The sequence below is a fragment of the Salmo salar genome, chromosome ssa17 (assembly GCF_905237065.1).
Source record: "Salmo salar chromosome ssa17, Ssal_v3.1, whole genome shotgun sequence".
Classification (NCBI taxonomy): Eukaryota; Metazoa; Chordata; class Actinopteri; order Salmoniformes; family Salmonidae; genus Salmo; species Salmo salar.
In genome coordinates, this window is record NC_059458.1 from 80,158,404 (window position 1) to 80,176,975 (window position 18,572).

General features: G+C 39.8%; 1 protein-coding gene across 1 annotated transcript in view; it reads right to left on the bottom strand.

The window, feature by feature from the left end:
* LOC106595568 (thyrotropin-releasing hormone-degrading ectoenzyme) overlaps positions 1 to 18,572 on the bottom strand; it is a 449,769-nt gene that overhangs the window by 58,142 nt on the left and 373,055 nt on the right. The window contains exons 11-12 of the mRNA XM_045700210.1: positions 9,775 to 9,908; positions 9,570 to 9,625 (exon numbers count right to left, since the gene is read on the bottom strand). Of these exons, the coding sequence (XP_045556166.1) occupies positions 9,570 to 9,625; positions 9,775 to 9,908 (190 nt within the window). The remainder of the gene's footprint in view (positions 1 to 9,569; positions 9,626 to 9,774; positions 9,909 to 18,572) is intronic.

Below are 18,572 nucleotides of genomic sequence, written 5' to 3' on the forward strand. Positions count from 1 at the left end.
AACTACTGAGACATAATAACATCTTAATAACTAAACTACTGAGACATAATAACATCTTAATAACTAAACTACTGAGACATAATAACATCTTAATAACTAAACTACTGAGACATAATAACATCTTAATAACTAAACTACTGAGACATAATAACATCTTAATAACTAAACTACTGAGACATAATAACATCTTAATAACTAAACTACTGAGACATAATAACATCTTAATAACTAAACTACTGAGACATAATAACATCTTAATAACTAAACTACTGAGACATAATAACATCTTAATAACTAAACTACTGAGACATAATAACATCTTAATAACTAAACTACTGAGACATAATAACATCTTAATAACTAAACTACTGAGACATAATAACATCTTAATAACTAAACTACTGAGACATAATAACATCTTAATAACTAAACTACTGAGACATAATAACATCTTAATAACTAAACTACTGAGACATAATAACATCTTAATAACTAAACTACTGAGACATAATAACATCTTAATAACTAAACTACTGAGACATAATAACATCTTAATAACTAAACTACTGAGACATAATAACATCTTAATAACTAAACTACTGAGACATAATAACATCTTAATAACTAAACTACTGAGACATAATAACATCTTAATAACTAAACTACTGAGACATAATAACATCTTAATAACTAAACTACTGAGACATAATAACATCTTAATAACTAAACTACTGAGACATAATAACATCTTAATAACTAAACTACTGAGACATAATAACATCTTAATAACTAAACTACTGAGACATAATAACATCTTAATAACTAAACTACTGAGACATAATAACATCTTAATAACTAAACTACTGAGACATAATAACATCTTAATAACTAAACTACTGAGACATAATAACATCTTAATAACTAAACTACTGAGACATAATAACATCTTAATAACTAAACTACTGAGACATAATAACATCTTAATAACTAAACTACTGAGACATAATAACATCTTAATAACTAAACTACTGAGACATAATAACATCTTAATAACTAAACTACTGAGACATAATAACATCTTAATAACTAAACTACTGAGACATAATAACATCTTAATAACTAAACTACTGAGACATAATAACATCTTAATAACTAAACTACTGAGACATAATAACATCTTAATAACTAAACTACTGAGACATAATAACATCTTAATAACTAAACTACTGAGACATAATAACATCTTAATAACTAAACTACTGAGACATAATAACATCTTAATAACTAAACTACTGAGACATAATAACATCTTAATAACTAAACTACTGAGACATAATAACATCTTAATAACTAAACTACTGAGACATAATAACATCTTAATAACTAAACTACTGAGACATAATAACATCTTAATAACTAAACTACTGAGACATAATAACATCTTAATAACTAAACTACTGAGACATAATAACATCTTAATAACTAAACTACTGAGACATAATAACATCTTAATAACTAAACTACTGAGACATAATAACATCTTAATAACTAAACTACTGAGACATAATAACATCTTAATAACTAAACTACTGAGACATAATAACATCTTAATAACTAAACTACTGAGACATAATAACATCTTAATAACTAAACTACTGAGACATAATAACATCTTAATAACTAAACTACTGAGACATAATAACATCTTAATAACTAAACTACTGAGACATAATAACATCTTAATAACTAAACTACTGAGACATAATAACATCTTAATAACTAAACTACTGAGACATAATAACATCTTAATAACTAAACTACTGAGACATAATAACATCTTAATAACTAAACTACTGAGACATAATAACATCTTAATAACTAAACTACTGAGACATAATAACATCTTAATAACTAAACTACTGAGACATAATAACATCTTAATAACTAAACTACTGAGACATAATAACATCTTAATAACTAAACTACTGAGACATAATAACATCTTAATAACTAAACTACTGAGACATAATAACATCTTAATAACTAAACTACTGAGACATAATAACATCTTAATAACTAAACTACTGAGACATAATAACATCTTAATAACTAAACTACTGAGACATAATAACATCTTAATAACTAAACTACTGAGACATAATAACATCTTAATAACTAAACTACTGAGACATAATAACATCTTAATAACTAAACTACTGAGACATAATAACATCTTAATAACTAAACTACTGAGACATAATAACATCTTAATAACTAAACTACTGAGACATAATAACATCTTAATAACTAAACTACTGAGACATAATAACATCTTAATAACTAAACTACTGAGACATAATAACATCTTAATAACTAAACTACTGAGACATAATAACATCTTAATAACTAAACTACTGAGACATAATAACATCTTAATAACTAAACTACTGAGACATAATAACATCTTAATAACTAAACTACTGAGACATAATAACATCTTAATAACTAAACTACTGAGACATAATAACATCTTAATAACTAAACTACTGAGACATAATAACATCTTAATAACTAAACTACTGAGACATAATAACATCTTAATAACTAAACTACTGAGACATAATAACATCTTAATAACTAAACTACTGAGACATAATAACATCTTAATAACTAAACTACTGAGACATAATAACATCTTAATAACTAAACTACTGAGACATAATAACATCTTAATAACTAAACTACTGAGACATAATAACATCTTAATAACTAAACTACTGAGACATAATAACATCTTAATAACTAAACTACTGAGACATAATAACATCTTAATAACTAAACTACTGAGACATAATAACATCTTAATAACTAAACTACTGAGACATAATAACATCTTAATAACTAAACTACTGAGACATAATAACATCTTAATAACTAAACTACTGAGACATAATAACATCTTAATAACTAAACTACTGAGACATAATAACATCTTAATAACTAAACTACTGAGACATAATAACATCTTAATAACTAAACTACTGAGACATAATAACATCTTAATAACTAAACTACTGAGACATAATAACATCTTAATAACTAAACTACTGAGACATAATAACATCTTACTCTCTTAACCTTGTCCCTCATTATCTGGAGAGGCCTGTGCAGCAGCTTCAGAAAGGAGTCCACCTCATACTGTTAAACCAGCTTCAGAAAGGAGGCCTCACCTCATACTGTTAAACCAGCTTCAGAAAGGAGTCCACCTCATACTGTTAAACCAGCTTCAGAAAGGAGTCCACCTCATACTGTTAAACCAGCTTCAGAAAGGAGTCCTCACCTCATACTGTTAAACCAGCTTCAGAAAGGAGTCCACCTCATACTGTTAAACCAGCTTCAGAAAGGAGTCCACCTCATACTGTTAAACCAGCTTCAGAAAGGAGTCCACACATCATACTGTTAAACCAGCTTCAGAAAGGAGTCCACCTCATACTGTTAAACCAGCTTCAGAAAGGAGTCCACCTCATACTGTTAAACCAGCTTCAGAAAGGAGTCCACCTCATACTGTTAAACCAGCTTCAGAAAGGAGTCCACCTCATACTGTTAAACCAGCTTCAGAAAGGAGTCTGTCTCATACTGTTAAACCAGTTGCAGAAAGGAGTCCACACATCATACTGTTAAACCAGCTTCAGAAAGGAGTCCACACATCATACTGTTAAACCAGCTTCAGAAAGGAGTCCTCACCTCATACTGTTAAACCAGCTTCAGAAAGGAGTCCTCACCTCATACTGTTAAACCAGCTTCAGAAAAGAGTCCACCTCATACTGTTAAACCAGCTTCAGAAAGGAGTCCTCACCTCATACTGTTAAACCAGCTTCAGAAAGGAGTCCACACATCATACTGTTAAACCAGCTTCAGAAAGGAGTCCTCACATCATACTGTTAAACCAGCTTCAGAAAGGAGTCCACCTCATACTGTTAAACCAGCTTCAGAAAGGAGTCTGTCTCATACTGTTAAACCAGCTTCAGAAAGGAGTCCACACATCATACTGTTAAACCAGCTTCAGAAAGGAGTCCACCTCATACTGTTAAACCAGCTTCAGAAAGGAGTCCACACATCATACTGTTAAACCAGCTTCAGAAAGGAGTCCACCTCATACTGTTAAACCAGCTTCAGAAAGGAGTCCACCTCATACTGTTAAACCAGCTTCAGAAAGGAGTCCACCTCATACTGTTAAACCAGCTTCAGAAAGGAGTCTGTCTCATACTGTTAAACCAGTTGCAGAAAGGAGTCCACACATCATACTGTTAAACCAGCTTCAGAAAGGAGTCCACACATCATACTGTTAAACCAGCTTCAGAAAAGAGTCCACCTCATACTGTTAAACCAGCTTCAGAAAGGAGTCCACACATCATACTGTTAAACCAGCTTCAGAAAGGAGTCCACACATCATACTGTTAAACCAGCTTCAGAAAAGAGTCCACCTCATACTGTTAAACCAGCTTCAGAAAGGAGTCCACACATCATACTGTTAAACCAGCTTCAGAAAAGAGTCCACCTCATACTGTTAAACCAGCTTCAGAAAGGAGTCCACACATCATACTGTTAAACCAGCTTCAGAAAGGAGTCCACACATCATACTGTTAAACCAGCTTCAGAAAAGAGTCCACCTCATACTGTTAAACCAGCTTCAGAAAGGAGTCCACACATCATACTGTTAAACCAGCTTCAGAAAGGAGTCCACACATCATACTGTTAAACCAGCTTCAGAAAAGAGTCCACCTCATACTGTTAAACCAGCTTCAGAAAGGAGTCCACACATCATACTGTTAAACCAGCTTCAGAAAGGAGTCCACCTCATACTGTTAAACCAGCTTCAGAAAGGAGTCCACCTCATACTGTTAAACCAGCTTCAGAAAGGAGTCCACCTCATACTGTTAAACCAGCTTCAGAAAGGAGTCCACACATCATACTGTTAAACCAGCTTCAGAAAGGAGTCCACATCATACTGTTAAACCAGCTTCAGAAAAGAGTCCACCTCATACTGTTAAACCAGCTTCAGAAAGGAGTCCACATCATACTGTTAAACCAGGTGGAAATAGTTTTTGTGTTCACTAGCTCTGGTCTGTGGGGATGGAAACACACACACACACACACACACACACACACACACACACACACACACACACACACACACACACACACACACACACACACACACACACACACACACACAGTAATCATATGAAGTGTATAACTTCTCGTTGTAGAATCCCTCCTCATTTAAATGTAAAACCAGCTAAAGGGATTACGTTTCACATTCTCCTCTGATGAAGCAGTTACCGCTGCACTGAATTACCAAGTAGGAACCTTTTCATATGAAACCTGCTCTGTTCTGAACGTTCACAGGCTTTATAGAACGAGACACATAGGTGACTACATGTTGTCCCACGTTCATGTATTCAAGGGTAAATAAATACTTGTGAGTATCTAAGTGTGTGTACAGTAAGCTCTATACTAAATCATGTCAGATACCTCCCCCAGTATATGAATCCCCCTATATGAACAGCAACACCCCTCGTCCTTAGGATCTGAGATGGCACTACACACAGTGCTGACATTAGAGTACAAAATATATCATCTGCAGTCCTCTTCAATTATTTGTGTGTCCGTGTGTGTGTGTGTCTGTGTGTGTGTGTGTGTGTGTGTGTGTGTGTGTGTGTGTGTGTGTGTGTGTGTGTGTGTGTGTGTGTGTGTGGTGTGTGTGTGCGTGTGTGTGTGTGTGTGTGTGTGTCCAGTGTGTGTGTGTATGTGTGTGTGTGTGTGTGTGTGTGTGTGTGTGTGTGTGTGTGTGTGTGTGTGTGTGTGTGTGTGTGTGTGTGTGTGTGTGTGTGTGTGTGTGTGTGTGTGTGTGTGTGTGAGAGAGAATGTAGCACTCGCTGGACATCCTCTGTGGTTTATAGGTACTTCATTAGGCTTGATGCCTGAGGGCTTCTCAGCAAGACACACCATCCCAGCTGTTGCCTCCTTCCATACACTACACTAGATGTCTGTGTGTGTCTCTGTGTGTGTGTGCGTGTATGTGCGTGTGTGTGTGTGTGCGTGCGTGCGTGCGTGTGTGTGTGTGCGTGTATGTGCGTGTGTGTGTGTGCGTGTGTGTGTGTGCGTGCGTGCGTATGTATGTATGTATGTATGTATGTGTGTGTGTGTGTGTGTGTGTATGCATACTCCCATGTCTGTGTTCCAAAAGTGTACATTAGCAAGACATTTTGACCTGTAAAAGTTGTATTTTGATCTACGTGGACGGCTCTACACTATCTAACACCAACAGTGGGTAGATTCAAGGATTCAAGTTGTGTTTCTACTACTGCTCCTTGTCCTACTCCTTCAGTCCTCATAGGTGACTGATCCTAAACACTCACACAAGTGGAACAGGAGGATTCTAACCACTACAACAAAATGGCTGACAAACTCAGTCAAGTCAAAAGCAGCTAAAGTGTTTGGAAATAAATCTAAAGATACTATTTGATCCCAGGTCTGGATTCTAACCACAACGACAGAAACAACACTAGGTCCTGGTTCTTCTCTAGCTGTCTGACTACTGTCATCAGGAGATCTTTCTATTTAATTTTTATTTGACCTTTATTTAATTAGGCATGTCAGTTAAGAACAAATTCTTCTTTTCAATGACGGCCTAGGAACAGTGCCTTGTTTAGGGGCAGAACAACAGATTTTTACCTTGTCATCTAGGCAGGGGCGGAAATCCGGGGACGGGGGGACACGACCCCCCATCCTGGGAAAAAATATGATTTGTCCCCCCCAATATATCACTGAAACATAACTATGTAATTTAAATAATTTAAATAATACTTTTGGTGTCCCCCTCAGGAATTGCTCTTGAGAAAATTTAATGTAATTGTCCCTCCAAAGTGGATATCAGATTTTCGCCCCTGCATCTAGGGGTTTCAATCTTGTAGCCTTTAGTCCAACGCTCTAACCACTAGGCTACCTGCCGAGATCCCTGACTTCACCTAATAACTTGGGGAGGCAGGTAGCCTAGTGGTTAGAGTTTTAGGCCAGTAACCAAAAGGTTGCTGGATCGAATCCCAGAGCTGACAAAGTACAAATCTGTCGTTCTGCTCCTGAACAAGGCAGTTAACCCACTGTTCCTAGGCTGTCATTGTAAATAAGAATTTGATCTTAACGGACTTGCCTTGTTTTATCAGACAGTGGAAGAACAGCCACTAGATCTTAGCTCTGAGAGTACAGTCATCAGGAGATCCCTGACTTTACCTAATAACTAGTATCTATCAGACAGTGGAAACACAGCCACTAGATCTTAGCTCTGAGAGTACAGTCATCAGGAGATCCCTGACTTTACCTAATAACTAGTATCTATCAGACAGTGGAAGCACAGCCACTTAGCTCTGAGAGTACAGTCATCAGGAGATCCCTGACTTTACCTAATAACTAGTATCTATCAGACAGTGGAAACACAGCCACTAGATCTTAGCTCTGAGAGTACAGTCATCAGGAGATCCCTGACCTTACCTAATAACTAGTATCTATCAGACAGTGGAAGCACAGCCACTTAGCTCTGAGAGTACAGTCATCAGGAGATCTTTACCTAATACTAGTAGCTGATAAACGTGAAGCACAGCACGTGGGAGGCTGCATCCTCATCAATCCCACTGTTTCCAGACACTAAAACACCTGGAACTGGATGTCTTCCCTTTGTTAAAGAGGAGGTTGTGTTTCAAATGGCACCCTATTCACTAAATAGTGCACTACTTTTGACCAGGGCCCTGTGGCGCACTAGTAGTGCACTATTTAGGGAGTAGGGAGCCATTTGATACACAAACAGTGGATCTGGCTGTCTATCATGGCGGTGTGATGAAACGGAGGCTGGCGCACGCAGCCACTCAGTGTGGAGTGAGCATCTGAGCTCCGTGCACCGGGGAGCGAGGAGAGACACGGGGAGACAGCGGCAGTCAGGATGGATGCCGTGTACAATATGTTCAAAGACACGCCGCAGGCCAGCTGTCACCAAGCGGCAGGCTCTCTGTTCCGGTAGCTAGCGTGAGGTGTTTCCAGCATCTTGCCAGCATGGCGTGTCCAACAAATGAAAACCGCTGTGCCTTATGAGCTGTGTAGCCAACCAGGGAATCAGTCACTGAACTATTGTTCTGAGAAAAGACAGAGACAGGCAAATCATTTGTCCACCACTTTGGGCTCGTCACAATTCCACCCGGACATATTTCCTGGTCACAACATTGGTATTTCCTGGTCACAACATTGGTATTTCCTGGACACAACATTGGTATTTCCTGGTCACAACATCGGTATTTCCTGATCACAACATCGGGTATTTCCTGGTCACAACATTGGTATTTCCTGGTCACAACATTGGTATTTCCTGGTCACATCATTGGTATTTCCTGGTCACAACATTGGTATTTCTTATTTCCATTATTAGGCCTTTGTCTAATAATGGCTGTACTGAGAACAGGTTGAGAAGAGAAGCTGTGGTGACATGTGTCCAATCTCTACAATAATGGCTGTACTGAGAACAGGTTGAGAAGAGAAGCTGTGGTGACATGTGTCCAATCTCTATAATAATGGGTGTACTGAGAACAGGTTGAGAAGAGAAGCTGTGGTGACATGTGTCCAATCTCTATAATAATGGCTGTACTGAGAACAGGTTGAGAAGAGAAGCTGTGCTGACATGTGTCCAATCTCTATAATAATGGCTGTACTGAGAACAGGTTGAGAAGAGAAGCTGTGCTGACATGTGTCCAATCTCTATAATAATGGCTGTACTGAGAACAGGTTGAGAAGAGAAGCTGTGATGTGTGATGACATGTGTCCAATCTCTATAATAATGGCTGTAATGAAAACAGTTTGGGAAAACAAGCTGTGACGACGTGTCTCTAATCTCTATAACAATGGCTGCACTGAGAACAGTCTGAGAGAAGAAGCTGCTGTAATGACGTGTCTCTAGGCTTTATAATAATGGCTGTACTGAGAGCAGTTTAAAATGAGAAGCTGTGATGACGTGTCTCCAATCTATATAACAATGGCTGAACTGAGAACAGTTTAAAATGAGAAGCTGTGATGACGTGTCTCCAGTCTATATAACAATGGCTGAACTGAGAACAGTTTAAAATGAGAAGCTGTGATGACGTGTCTCCAGTCTATATAACAATGGCTGAACTGAGAACAGTTTAAAATAAGAAGCTGCTCAGTCTATATAACAATGGCTGTACTGAGAGCAGTTTAAAATGAGAAGCTGTGATGACGTGTCTCCAATCTTTATAATAATGTCTGTACTGAGAACAGTGGTTAGAGGGGATGCTATGATGACCTGTGAGACTAGATGGGTAACACTGTGTCGGGACTCTCTGTGGACAGAGCCAACAGGCCACAACAGGAGGGCTCCTACTGAGAAAACACAAAGGGAGCGTTTGTTAGAGGCTCCTACTGAGAAAACACAGATGAAGGAAGCCACAAGGAGAGAACAGAAACAGAAACCAAACAGAATCCTGTGATGAGGCGGCCATTAAACGCACCTGGCCAGATTGAAGACATCATCGATGAGTCCCGCCCTGTTGCCAACAGAGATTATCTATGGAGAGAAAAGGGGAAAGGTGGAACGTTTTTTTATAAATTTCTCTGCTTTTACGTTTTTATTCAAACCTTTAATGGTCCAGATGATGAAGAGGAAGAGGAGGAAGAGGAAGAAGGGAAATATGACGAAGAGGAAGAGCATCCTACCTCAGGGTTGGTCATCAGCTGTCCAATGAGGAGCCTCCAGTTGTGGAGGTCATAGTTCACCCGGAAGTACCCAGTCTGGTTGATGTTGCCTAGCAACCACATGTCCTCGTCCATCCGGCCCACTTTGTGTGTCTCTGTAAACAAATAAACATGGCGGACATGTTTAAAGGTTTACTCTATATATACAGTGCTATATATACAGAGATGATGGACAAGTTTAAAGGTTTACTCTATATATTACCAGACGTTGTGGACATGTTTAAAGGTTTACTCTATATATACAGAGATGATGGACATGTTTAAAGGTTTACTCTATATATTACCAGACGTTGTGGACATGTTTAAAGGTTTACTCTATATATTAACATACAAGTTTAAAGGTTTACTCTATATATTACCAGACGTTGTGGACATGTTTAAAGGTTTACTCTATATATACAGAGATGATGGACAAGTTTAAAGGTTTACTCTATATATTACCAGACGTTGTGGACATGTTTAAAGGTTTACTGTATATAGTAACATACATGTTTAAAGGTTTACTCTATATATTACCAGACGTTGTGGACATGTTTAAAGGTTTACTGTATATAGTAACATACAGTGAGGGAAAAAAGTATTTGATCCCCTGCTGATTTTGTATGTTTGCCCACAGACAAAGAAATGATCAGTCTATAATTTTAATGGTAGGTTTATTTGAACAGTGAGAGACAGAATAACAACAAAAAAATCCAGAAAAACGCATGTCAAAAATGTTATAAATTGATTTGCATTTTAATGAGGGAAATAAGTATTTGACCCCTCTGCAAAACATGACTTAGTACTTGGTGGCAAAACCCTTGTTGGCAATCACAGAGGTCAGACATTTCATGTAGTTGGCCACCAGGTTTGCACACATCTCAGGAGGGATTTTGTCCCACTCCTCTTTGCAGATCTTCTCCAAGTCATTAAGGTTTCGAGGCTGACGTTTGGCAACTCGAACCTTCAGCTCCCTCCACAGATTTTCTATGGGATTAAGGTCTGGAGACTGGCTAGGCCACTCCAGGACCTTAATGGGCTTCTTCTTGAGCCACTCCTTTGTTGCCTTGGCCATGTGTTTTGGGTCATTGTCATGCTGGAATACCCATCCACGACCCATTTTCAATGCCCTGGCTGAGGGAAGGAGGTTCTCACCTAAGATTTGACGCTACATGGCCCCGTCCATCGTCCCTTTGATGCGGTGAAGTTGTCCTGTCCCCTTAGCAGAAAAACACCCCCAAAGCATTTCCACCTCCAAGATTGACAGTGGGGATGGTGTTCTTGTGGTCATAGGCAGCATTCCTCCTCCTCCAAACACGGCGAGTTGAGTTGATGCCAAATAGTTCAATTTTGGTCTCATCTGACCACAACACTTTCACCCAGTTGTCCTCTGAATCATTCAGATGTTCATTGGCAAACTTCAGACGGGCATGTACATGTGCTTTCTTGAGCAGGGGGGACCTTGCGAGCGCTGCAGGATTTCAGTCCTTCACGGCGTAGTGTGTTACCAATTGTTTTCTTGGTGACTATGGTCCCAGCTGCCTTGAGATCATTGACAAGATCCTCCCATGTAGTTCTGGGCTGATTCCTCACAGTTCTCATGATCATTGCAACTCCACGAGGTGAGATCTTGTATGGAGCCCCAGGCCGAGGGAGATTGACAGTTCTTTTGTGTTTTTCCATTTGCGAATAATCGCACCAACTGTTGTCACCTTCTCACCAAGCTGCTTGGCGATGGTTTTGTAGCCCATTCCAGCCTTGTGTAGCTCTACAATCTTGTCCCTGACATCCTTGGAGAGCTCTTTGGTCTTGGCCATGGTGGAGAGTATGGAATCTGATTGATTGATTGCTTCTGTGGACAGGTGTCTTTTATACAGGTAACAAACAGAGATTAGGAGCACTCCTTTTTAGAGTGTGCTCCTAATCTCAGCTCGTTACCTGTATAAAAGACACCTGGGAGCCAGAAATCTTTCTGATTGAGAGGGGGTCAAATACTTATTTCCCTCATTAAAATGCAAATCAATTTATAACATTTTTGACATGCGTTTTCTGGATTTTTTGTTGTTATTCTGTCTCTCACTGTTCAAATAAACCTACCATTAAAATTATAGACTGATCATTTCTTTGTCAGTTGGCAAATGTACAAAATCAGCAGGGGATCAAATACTTTTCCCCCCTCACTGTACATGTTTAAAGGTATACTTAGGGTTGCAAAGGGTTGGAAACTTTCCGGTAAATTTCCAGAATTTTCCCAGAAATTTTCCATAGGAAGTTAATCCCTGGAATTAGGGGAATTTTGCTTAAATTCATTAAAAAACGTTAGCTTATAACAGGGAGCCTTTTTGTGGGTTACACATAAGGCAATTCTAGGTCTTGTGGCATATTTTGGTTAAACTATCCCCAATTCAATGGAATTGCAACCCTCTGCATGCACAGTGCATTCTTCCATCACATGTACAGCTGATTCACAAGATCTTGCACACTAATGAGATGCTATTGAGCCCACACTACTACACTGTCTGTGCCAAGGACTACATGATTTCTGGTAAGTATTGATTACAATACTGGGTGGGGTGAATATATTTTATATGACATACATCATTTTATGTTAACTAGTAAATGGTGGCCTACAGCAAAGTGTGTTTAAATCATTTCTAACTTGTTAACAATTTCTGCTATTTCTGCAATTTTCTACCATGTGGGTTTTAGTTTGCTTGAGCCTGCTAACTGAGGAGTGTTAATTCACCTGTGTCCATACATGTTTAATTTTAAAACATGTATCTTATAAAGGAGTTGTTTAATCTGACTGCTGAACTATTTATCTGTACATGGAATTGTATTTGTTGTTTTTTTACTCATTATTTTCTCATCTTTACAGAAAAATGCAACGGGCACTATCTGATGTGTGGAGACATTTCACTGCAGCTAATGTAGAAGGAAAAGCTGTGTACACTTGCAAAAACTGTGCCAAATAATATGTGAAGAATGCAACAAAGATGCAGAATCATCTGGCCAAGTGCATAAAGTTCCCTCAGCGCTCACAACAAGCAACCTCTGACAAAACTCCCTCTACTTCTATTCGAGGTGAAAATGATAAATCAGACACCTTATCGAAGTTATTTAAATATTTATATATATGTTATTTATATGTGTTATTTAAATATTTATATATATGTTATTTATATATTTATATATATATATGTTATTTATATATGTTATTTAAATATTTATATATATGTTATTTATATATGTTATTTAAATATTTATATAAATGTTATTTATATATGTTATTTAAATATTTATATATATGTTATTTATATATGTTATTTAAATATTTATATGTTATCTATATATTTATATATATGTTTTTTATATATTTATATATATGTTATTTATATATATGTTATTTTCTTATTCTTGTTCTAGTCCCTCAGTTACACATGAGGACAACAGTATAAATGTTGGTCTCAGCTGCACATCCTAATGGGTTTCGGAGGGTTAAGTGAGATGAAGAGGAAACACTTCTAACTAGGGTGGACCATACTGAAACCCTCCTGTAAATAAACAGAGCGCAGGGAGCTGGCTGTAGGCTGACTGTAGGGTGGACCATACTGAAACCCTCTTGTAAATAAACAGAGCGCAGGGAGCTGGCTGTAGGCTGACTGTAGGGTGGACCATACTGAAACCCTGTTGTAAATAAACAGAGAGCATGGAGCTGGCTGTAGGCTGACTGTAGGGTGGACCATACTGAAACCCTGTTGTAAATAAACAGAGAGCATGGAGCTGGCTGTAGGCTGACTGTAGGGGTGGAACATACTGAAACCCTGTTGTAAATAAACAGAGAGCAGGGAGCTGGCTGTAGGCTGACTGTAGGGTGGACCATACTGAAACCCTCCTGTAAATAAACAGAGCGCAGGGAGCTGGCTGTAGGCTGACTGTAGGGTGGACCATACTGAAACCCTCCTGTAAATAAATAGAGAGCATGGAGCTGGCTGTAGGCTGACTGTAGGGTGGACCATACTGAAACCCTCTTGTAAATAAACAGAGCGCAGCGAGCTGGCTGTAGGCTGACTGTAGGGTGGACCATACTGAAACCCTGTTGTAAATAAACAGAGAGCATGGAGCTGGCTGTAGGCTGACTGTAGGGTGGACCATACTGAAACCCTGTTGTAAATAAACAGAGAGCATGGAGCTGGCTGTAGGCTGACTGTAGGGTGGACCATACTGAAACCCTGTTGTAAATAAACAGAGAGCAGGGAGCTGGCTGTAGGCTGACTGTAGGGTGGACCATACTGAAACCCTGTTGTAAATAAACAGAGAGCAGGGAGCTGGCTGTAGGCTGACTGTAGAGTGGACCATACTGAAACCCTGTTGTAAATAAACAGAGAGCATGGAGCTGGCTGTAGGCTGACTGTAGGGTGGACCATACTGAAACCCTCCTGTAAATAAACAGAGAGCAGGGAGCTGGCTGTAGGCTGACTGTAGAGTGGATGGGCATGGAGCATATTAATGGACGATTTATCCCTGGTGTGAACACACACACACACACACACACACACACACACACACACACTTACACCATTCCCCTAAAGAGTCCCACTGAACACAGTCTGTCCCTCTGGTCCCATGTGTGCAGACGTGCCAGAGCTGCCAAGCTCTCGGTGAAGCGAGGCTCAATAACAAAATGGGATAGCTAATGGACCCACTGAGGGATTCAGACTTCTAGGATAGTGTGTGTGTGTGTGTGTGTGTGTGTGTGTGTGTGTGTGTGTGTGTGTGTGTGTGTGTGTGTGTGTGTGTGTGTGTGTGTGTGTGTGTGTGTGTGTGTGTGTGTGTGTGAGAGAGAGAGAGAGCTGATAAGCCTGGCTTCAGATTTCTGGCTGCTGGGTGAGAGTGGAGGCTAATTTCCAGTCATTGCCGGCGTGCCGTGAAACAAGACATTGAGTAGCAAACCAGCAAACCACTATCGTCAACCCTATAGTTCAGACTACATTAATGCAACGATATATTGGTCTCACACAGCCTACGTGGCTAACTTGTGGTGTTTTGTTCCGGATTCAGTCTTGGAATAGCCTGCTGCGATGAGCACAGCAGGGTTCATAGCAACAGGAACCATTCTAAGAGGGGTTAGGGGAGAATGGGGAAGATAAATGGTGTCGCGCAAGGGGAAGATCTTCATCAACAAATGTCACTGGAAGTTCCACTCCTAAATTGAATCCCGAGAGGACTGGGCTGGGCAGTGGTGGGAACACTGCTCCGCTCCCTGGCTGTATCCCAAAAGGCACCCTATAGGGGGCGACAGGTAGCCTAGGGATTTGAGCGTTGGGCCAATAACCCAAAGGTTGCTGGGTTGAATCCCTGAGCAGACAAAGGTAAAAATATGTCGTTCTGTCCTTGAACAAGGCAGTTAACCCACTGTTCCTAGGCCGTCATTGTAAATAATAATTTATTCTTATTAACTGACTTGCCTAGTTAAATAAAGAATTACATTTAAATAGGGCTTCGGTCAAAAGTAGTCACAATATAGGGAATAGGGTGCGATTTGGGACACAGTCACAGACAGGAACAGCCAGCCACCGAAATAGATACATTTACATTTTAGTCATTTAGCAGACGCTCTTATCCAGAGCGACTTACAGTAGTGAATGCATACATTTCATTAAAAAAAATCCGTACTGGTCCCCCGTGGGAATCGAACCCACAACCCTGGCGTTGCAAACACCATGCTCTACCAACTAAGCCACACGGGACCGTAGATACACCTGTGCTACGGAGCGTAGCCAGAGTGGCTTGTAATTAAAGACAATGACAGGGGACTTGTGGCTCTCGGTGACACAGTAATTCACTGGCACCTAATTCAACCAGTGACTGTAGCCTCTAAATCTGCAGGCTGAACATGCCGTCACGCGCTCCTCTGTTTAATCATGCGGGGCCCTTGGTTCACGATGCACGCATGCACAAGGACAGAGACGTAAACACACATTAGGACAAATTCAGAGAGGAGACATGGAAGACTGATTACTTTGCAATGGATGTGCAGCAGGAACACTACTGTAATATAGCTGGTGTATGTTGGATATGCAGCAGGAACACTACTGTAAAACAGCTGGTGTATGTTGAATATGCAGCAGGAACACTACTGTAAAATAGCTGGTGTATATTGGATATGCAGCAGGAACACTACTGTAATATAGCTGGTGTATATTGGATATGCAGCAGGAACACTACTGTAATATAGCTGGTGTATATTGGATATGCAGCAGGAACACTACTGTAAAATAGCTGGTGTATATTGGAAATGTAGCAGGAACACTACTGTAAAACAGCTGGTGTATATTGGAAATGTAGCAGGAACACTACTGTAAAATAGCTGGTGTATATTGGAAATGTAGCAGGAACACTACTGTAAAATAGCTGGTGTATATTGGAAATGTAGCAGGAACACTACTGTAAAATAGCTGGTGTATATTGGAAATGTAGCACGAACACTACTGTAAAACAGCTGGTGTATATTGGAAATGTAGCAGGAACACTACTGTAAAATAGCTGGTGTTTATTGGAAATGTAGCAGGAACACTACTGTAAAATAGCTGGTGTTTATTGGAAATGTAGCAGGAACACTACTGTAAAACAGCTGGTGTATGTTGAATAAGCAGCAAGAACACTACTGTAATATAGCTGGTGTATGTTGGATATGCAGCAGGAACACTACTGTAATATAGCTGGTGTATATTGGATATGCAGCAGGAACACTACTGTAAAATAGCTGGTGTATATTGGAAATGTAGCAGGAACACTACTGTAAAACAGCTGGTGTATATTGGAAATGTAGCAGGAACACTACTGTAAAATAGCTGGTGTATATTGGAAATGTAGCAGGAACACTACTGTAAAACAGCTGGTGTATATTGGAAATGTAGCAGGAACACTACTGTAAAATAGCTGGTGTATATTGGAAATGTAGCACGAACACTACTGTAAAACAGCTGGTGTATATTGGAAATGTAGCAGGAACACTACTGTAAAATAGCTGGTGTTTATTGGAAATGTAGCAGGAACACTACTGTAAAATAGCTGGTGTATATTGGAAATGTAGCAGGAACACTACTGTAAAATAGCTGGTGTATATTGGAAATGTAGCACGAACACTACTGTAAAACAGCTGGTGTATATTGGAAATGTAGCAGGAACACTACTGTAAAATAGCTGGTGTTTATTGGAAATGTAGCAGGAACACTACTGTAAAATAGCTGGTGTATATTGGAAATGTAGCAAGAACACTACTGTAAAACAGCTGGTGTATATTGGAAATGTAGCAGGAACACTACTGTAAAACAGCTGGTGTATGTTAATAATGCAGCAGGATGATGGAGAAGATAGTATTACTTGACCTGTGTCCTCTTTCCCTTCAAGACACTGACAGTGGATGGGGATACCTCTAGTGGTTACTATGGTTGTGGTGATACCTCTAGTGGTTGCCATGGTTGTGGTGATACCTCTAGTGGTTGCCATGGTTGTGGTGATACCTCTAGTGGTTACTATGGTTGTGGTGATACCTCTAGTGGTTACCATGGTTGTGGTGATACCTCTAATGGTTACTATGGTTGTGGTGATACCTCTAGTGGTTGCCATGGTTGTGGTGATACCTCTAGTGGTTGCCATGGTTGTGGTGATACCTCTAGTGGTTACTATGGTTGTGGTGATACCTCTAGTGGTTACCATGGTTGTGGTGATACCTCTAGTGGTTACTATGGTTGTGGCGATACCTCTAGTGGTTACTATGGTTGTGGTGATACCTCTAGTGGTTACCATGGTTGTGGTGATACCTCTAGTGGTTACTATGGTTGTGGTGATACCTCTAGTGGTTACCATGGTTGTGGTGATACCTCTAGTGGTTACTATGGTTGTGGTGATACCTCTAGTGGTTACTATGGTTGTGGTGATACCTCTAGTGGTTACTATGGTTGTGGTGATACCTCTAGTGGTTACTATGGTTGTGGTGATACCTCTAGTGGTTACTATGGTTGTGGTGATACCTCTAGTGGTTACTATGGTTGTGGTGATACCTCTAGTGGTTACCATGGTTGTGGTGATACCTCTAGTGGTTACTATGGTTGTGGTGATACCTCTAGTGGTTAATATGGTTGTGGTGATACCTCTAGTGGTTACCATGGTTGTGGTGATACCTCTAGTGGTTACTATGGTTGTGGTGATACCTCTAGTGGTTACTATGGTTGTGGTGATACCTCTAGTGGTTACTATGGTTGTGGTGATACCTCTAATGGTTACCATGGTTGTGGTGATACCTCTAGTGGTTACTATGGTTGTGGTGATACCTCTAGTGGTTACTATGGTTGTGGTGATACCTCTGTGGTTACCATGGTTGTGGTGATACCTCTAGTGGTTACTATGGTTGTGGTGATACCTCTAGTGGTTACCATGGTTATGCTGATACCTCTAGTGGTTGCCATGGTTGTGGTGATACCTCTAGTGGTTACCATGGTTGTGGTGATACCTCTAGTGGTTACCATGGTTGTGGTGATACCTCTAGTGGTTACCATGGTTGTGGGGATACCTCTAGTGGTTACTATGGTTGTGGTGATACCTCTAGTGGTTACCATGGTTGTGGGGATACCTCTAGTGGTTACTATGGTTGTGGTGATACCTCTAGTGGTTACCATGGTTGTGCTGATACCTCTAGTGGTTGCCATGGTTGTGGTGATACCTCTAGTGGTTGCCATGGTTGTGGTGCTACCTCTAGTGGTTGCCATGGTTGTGGT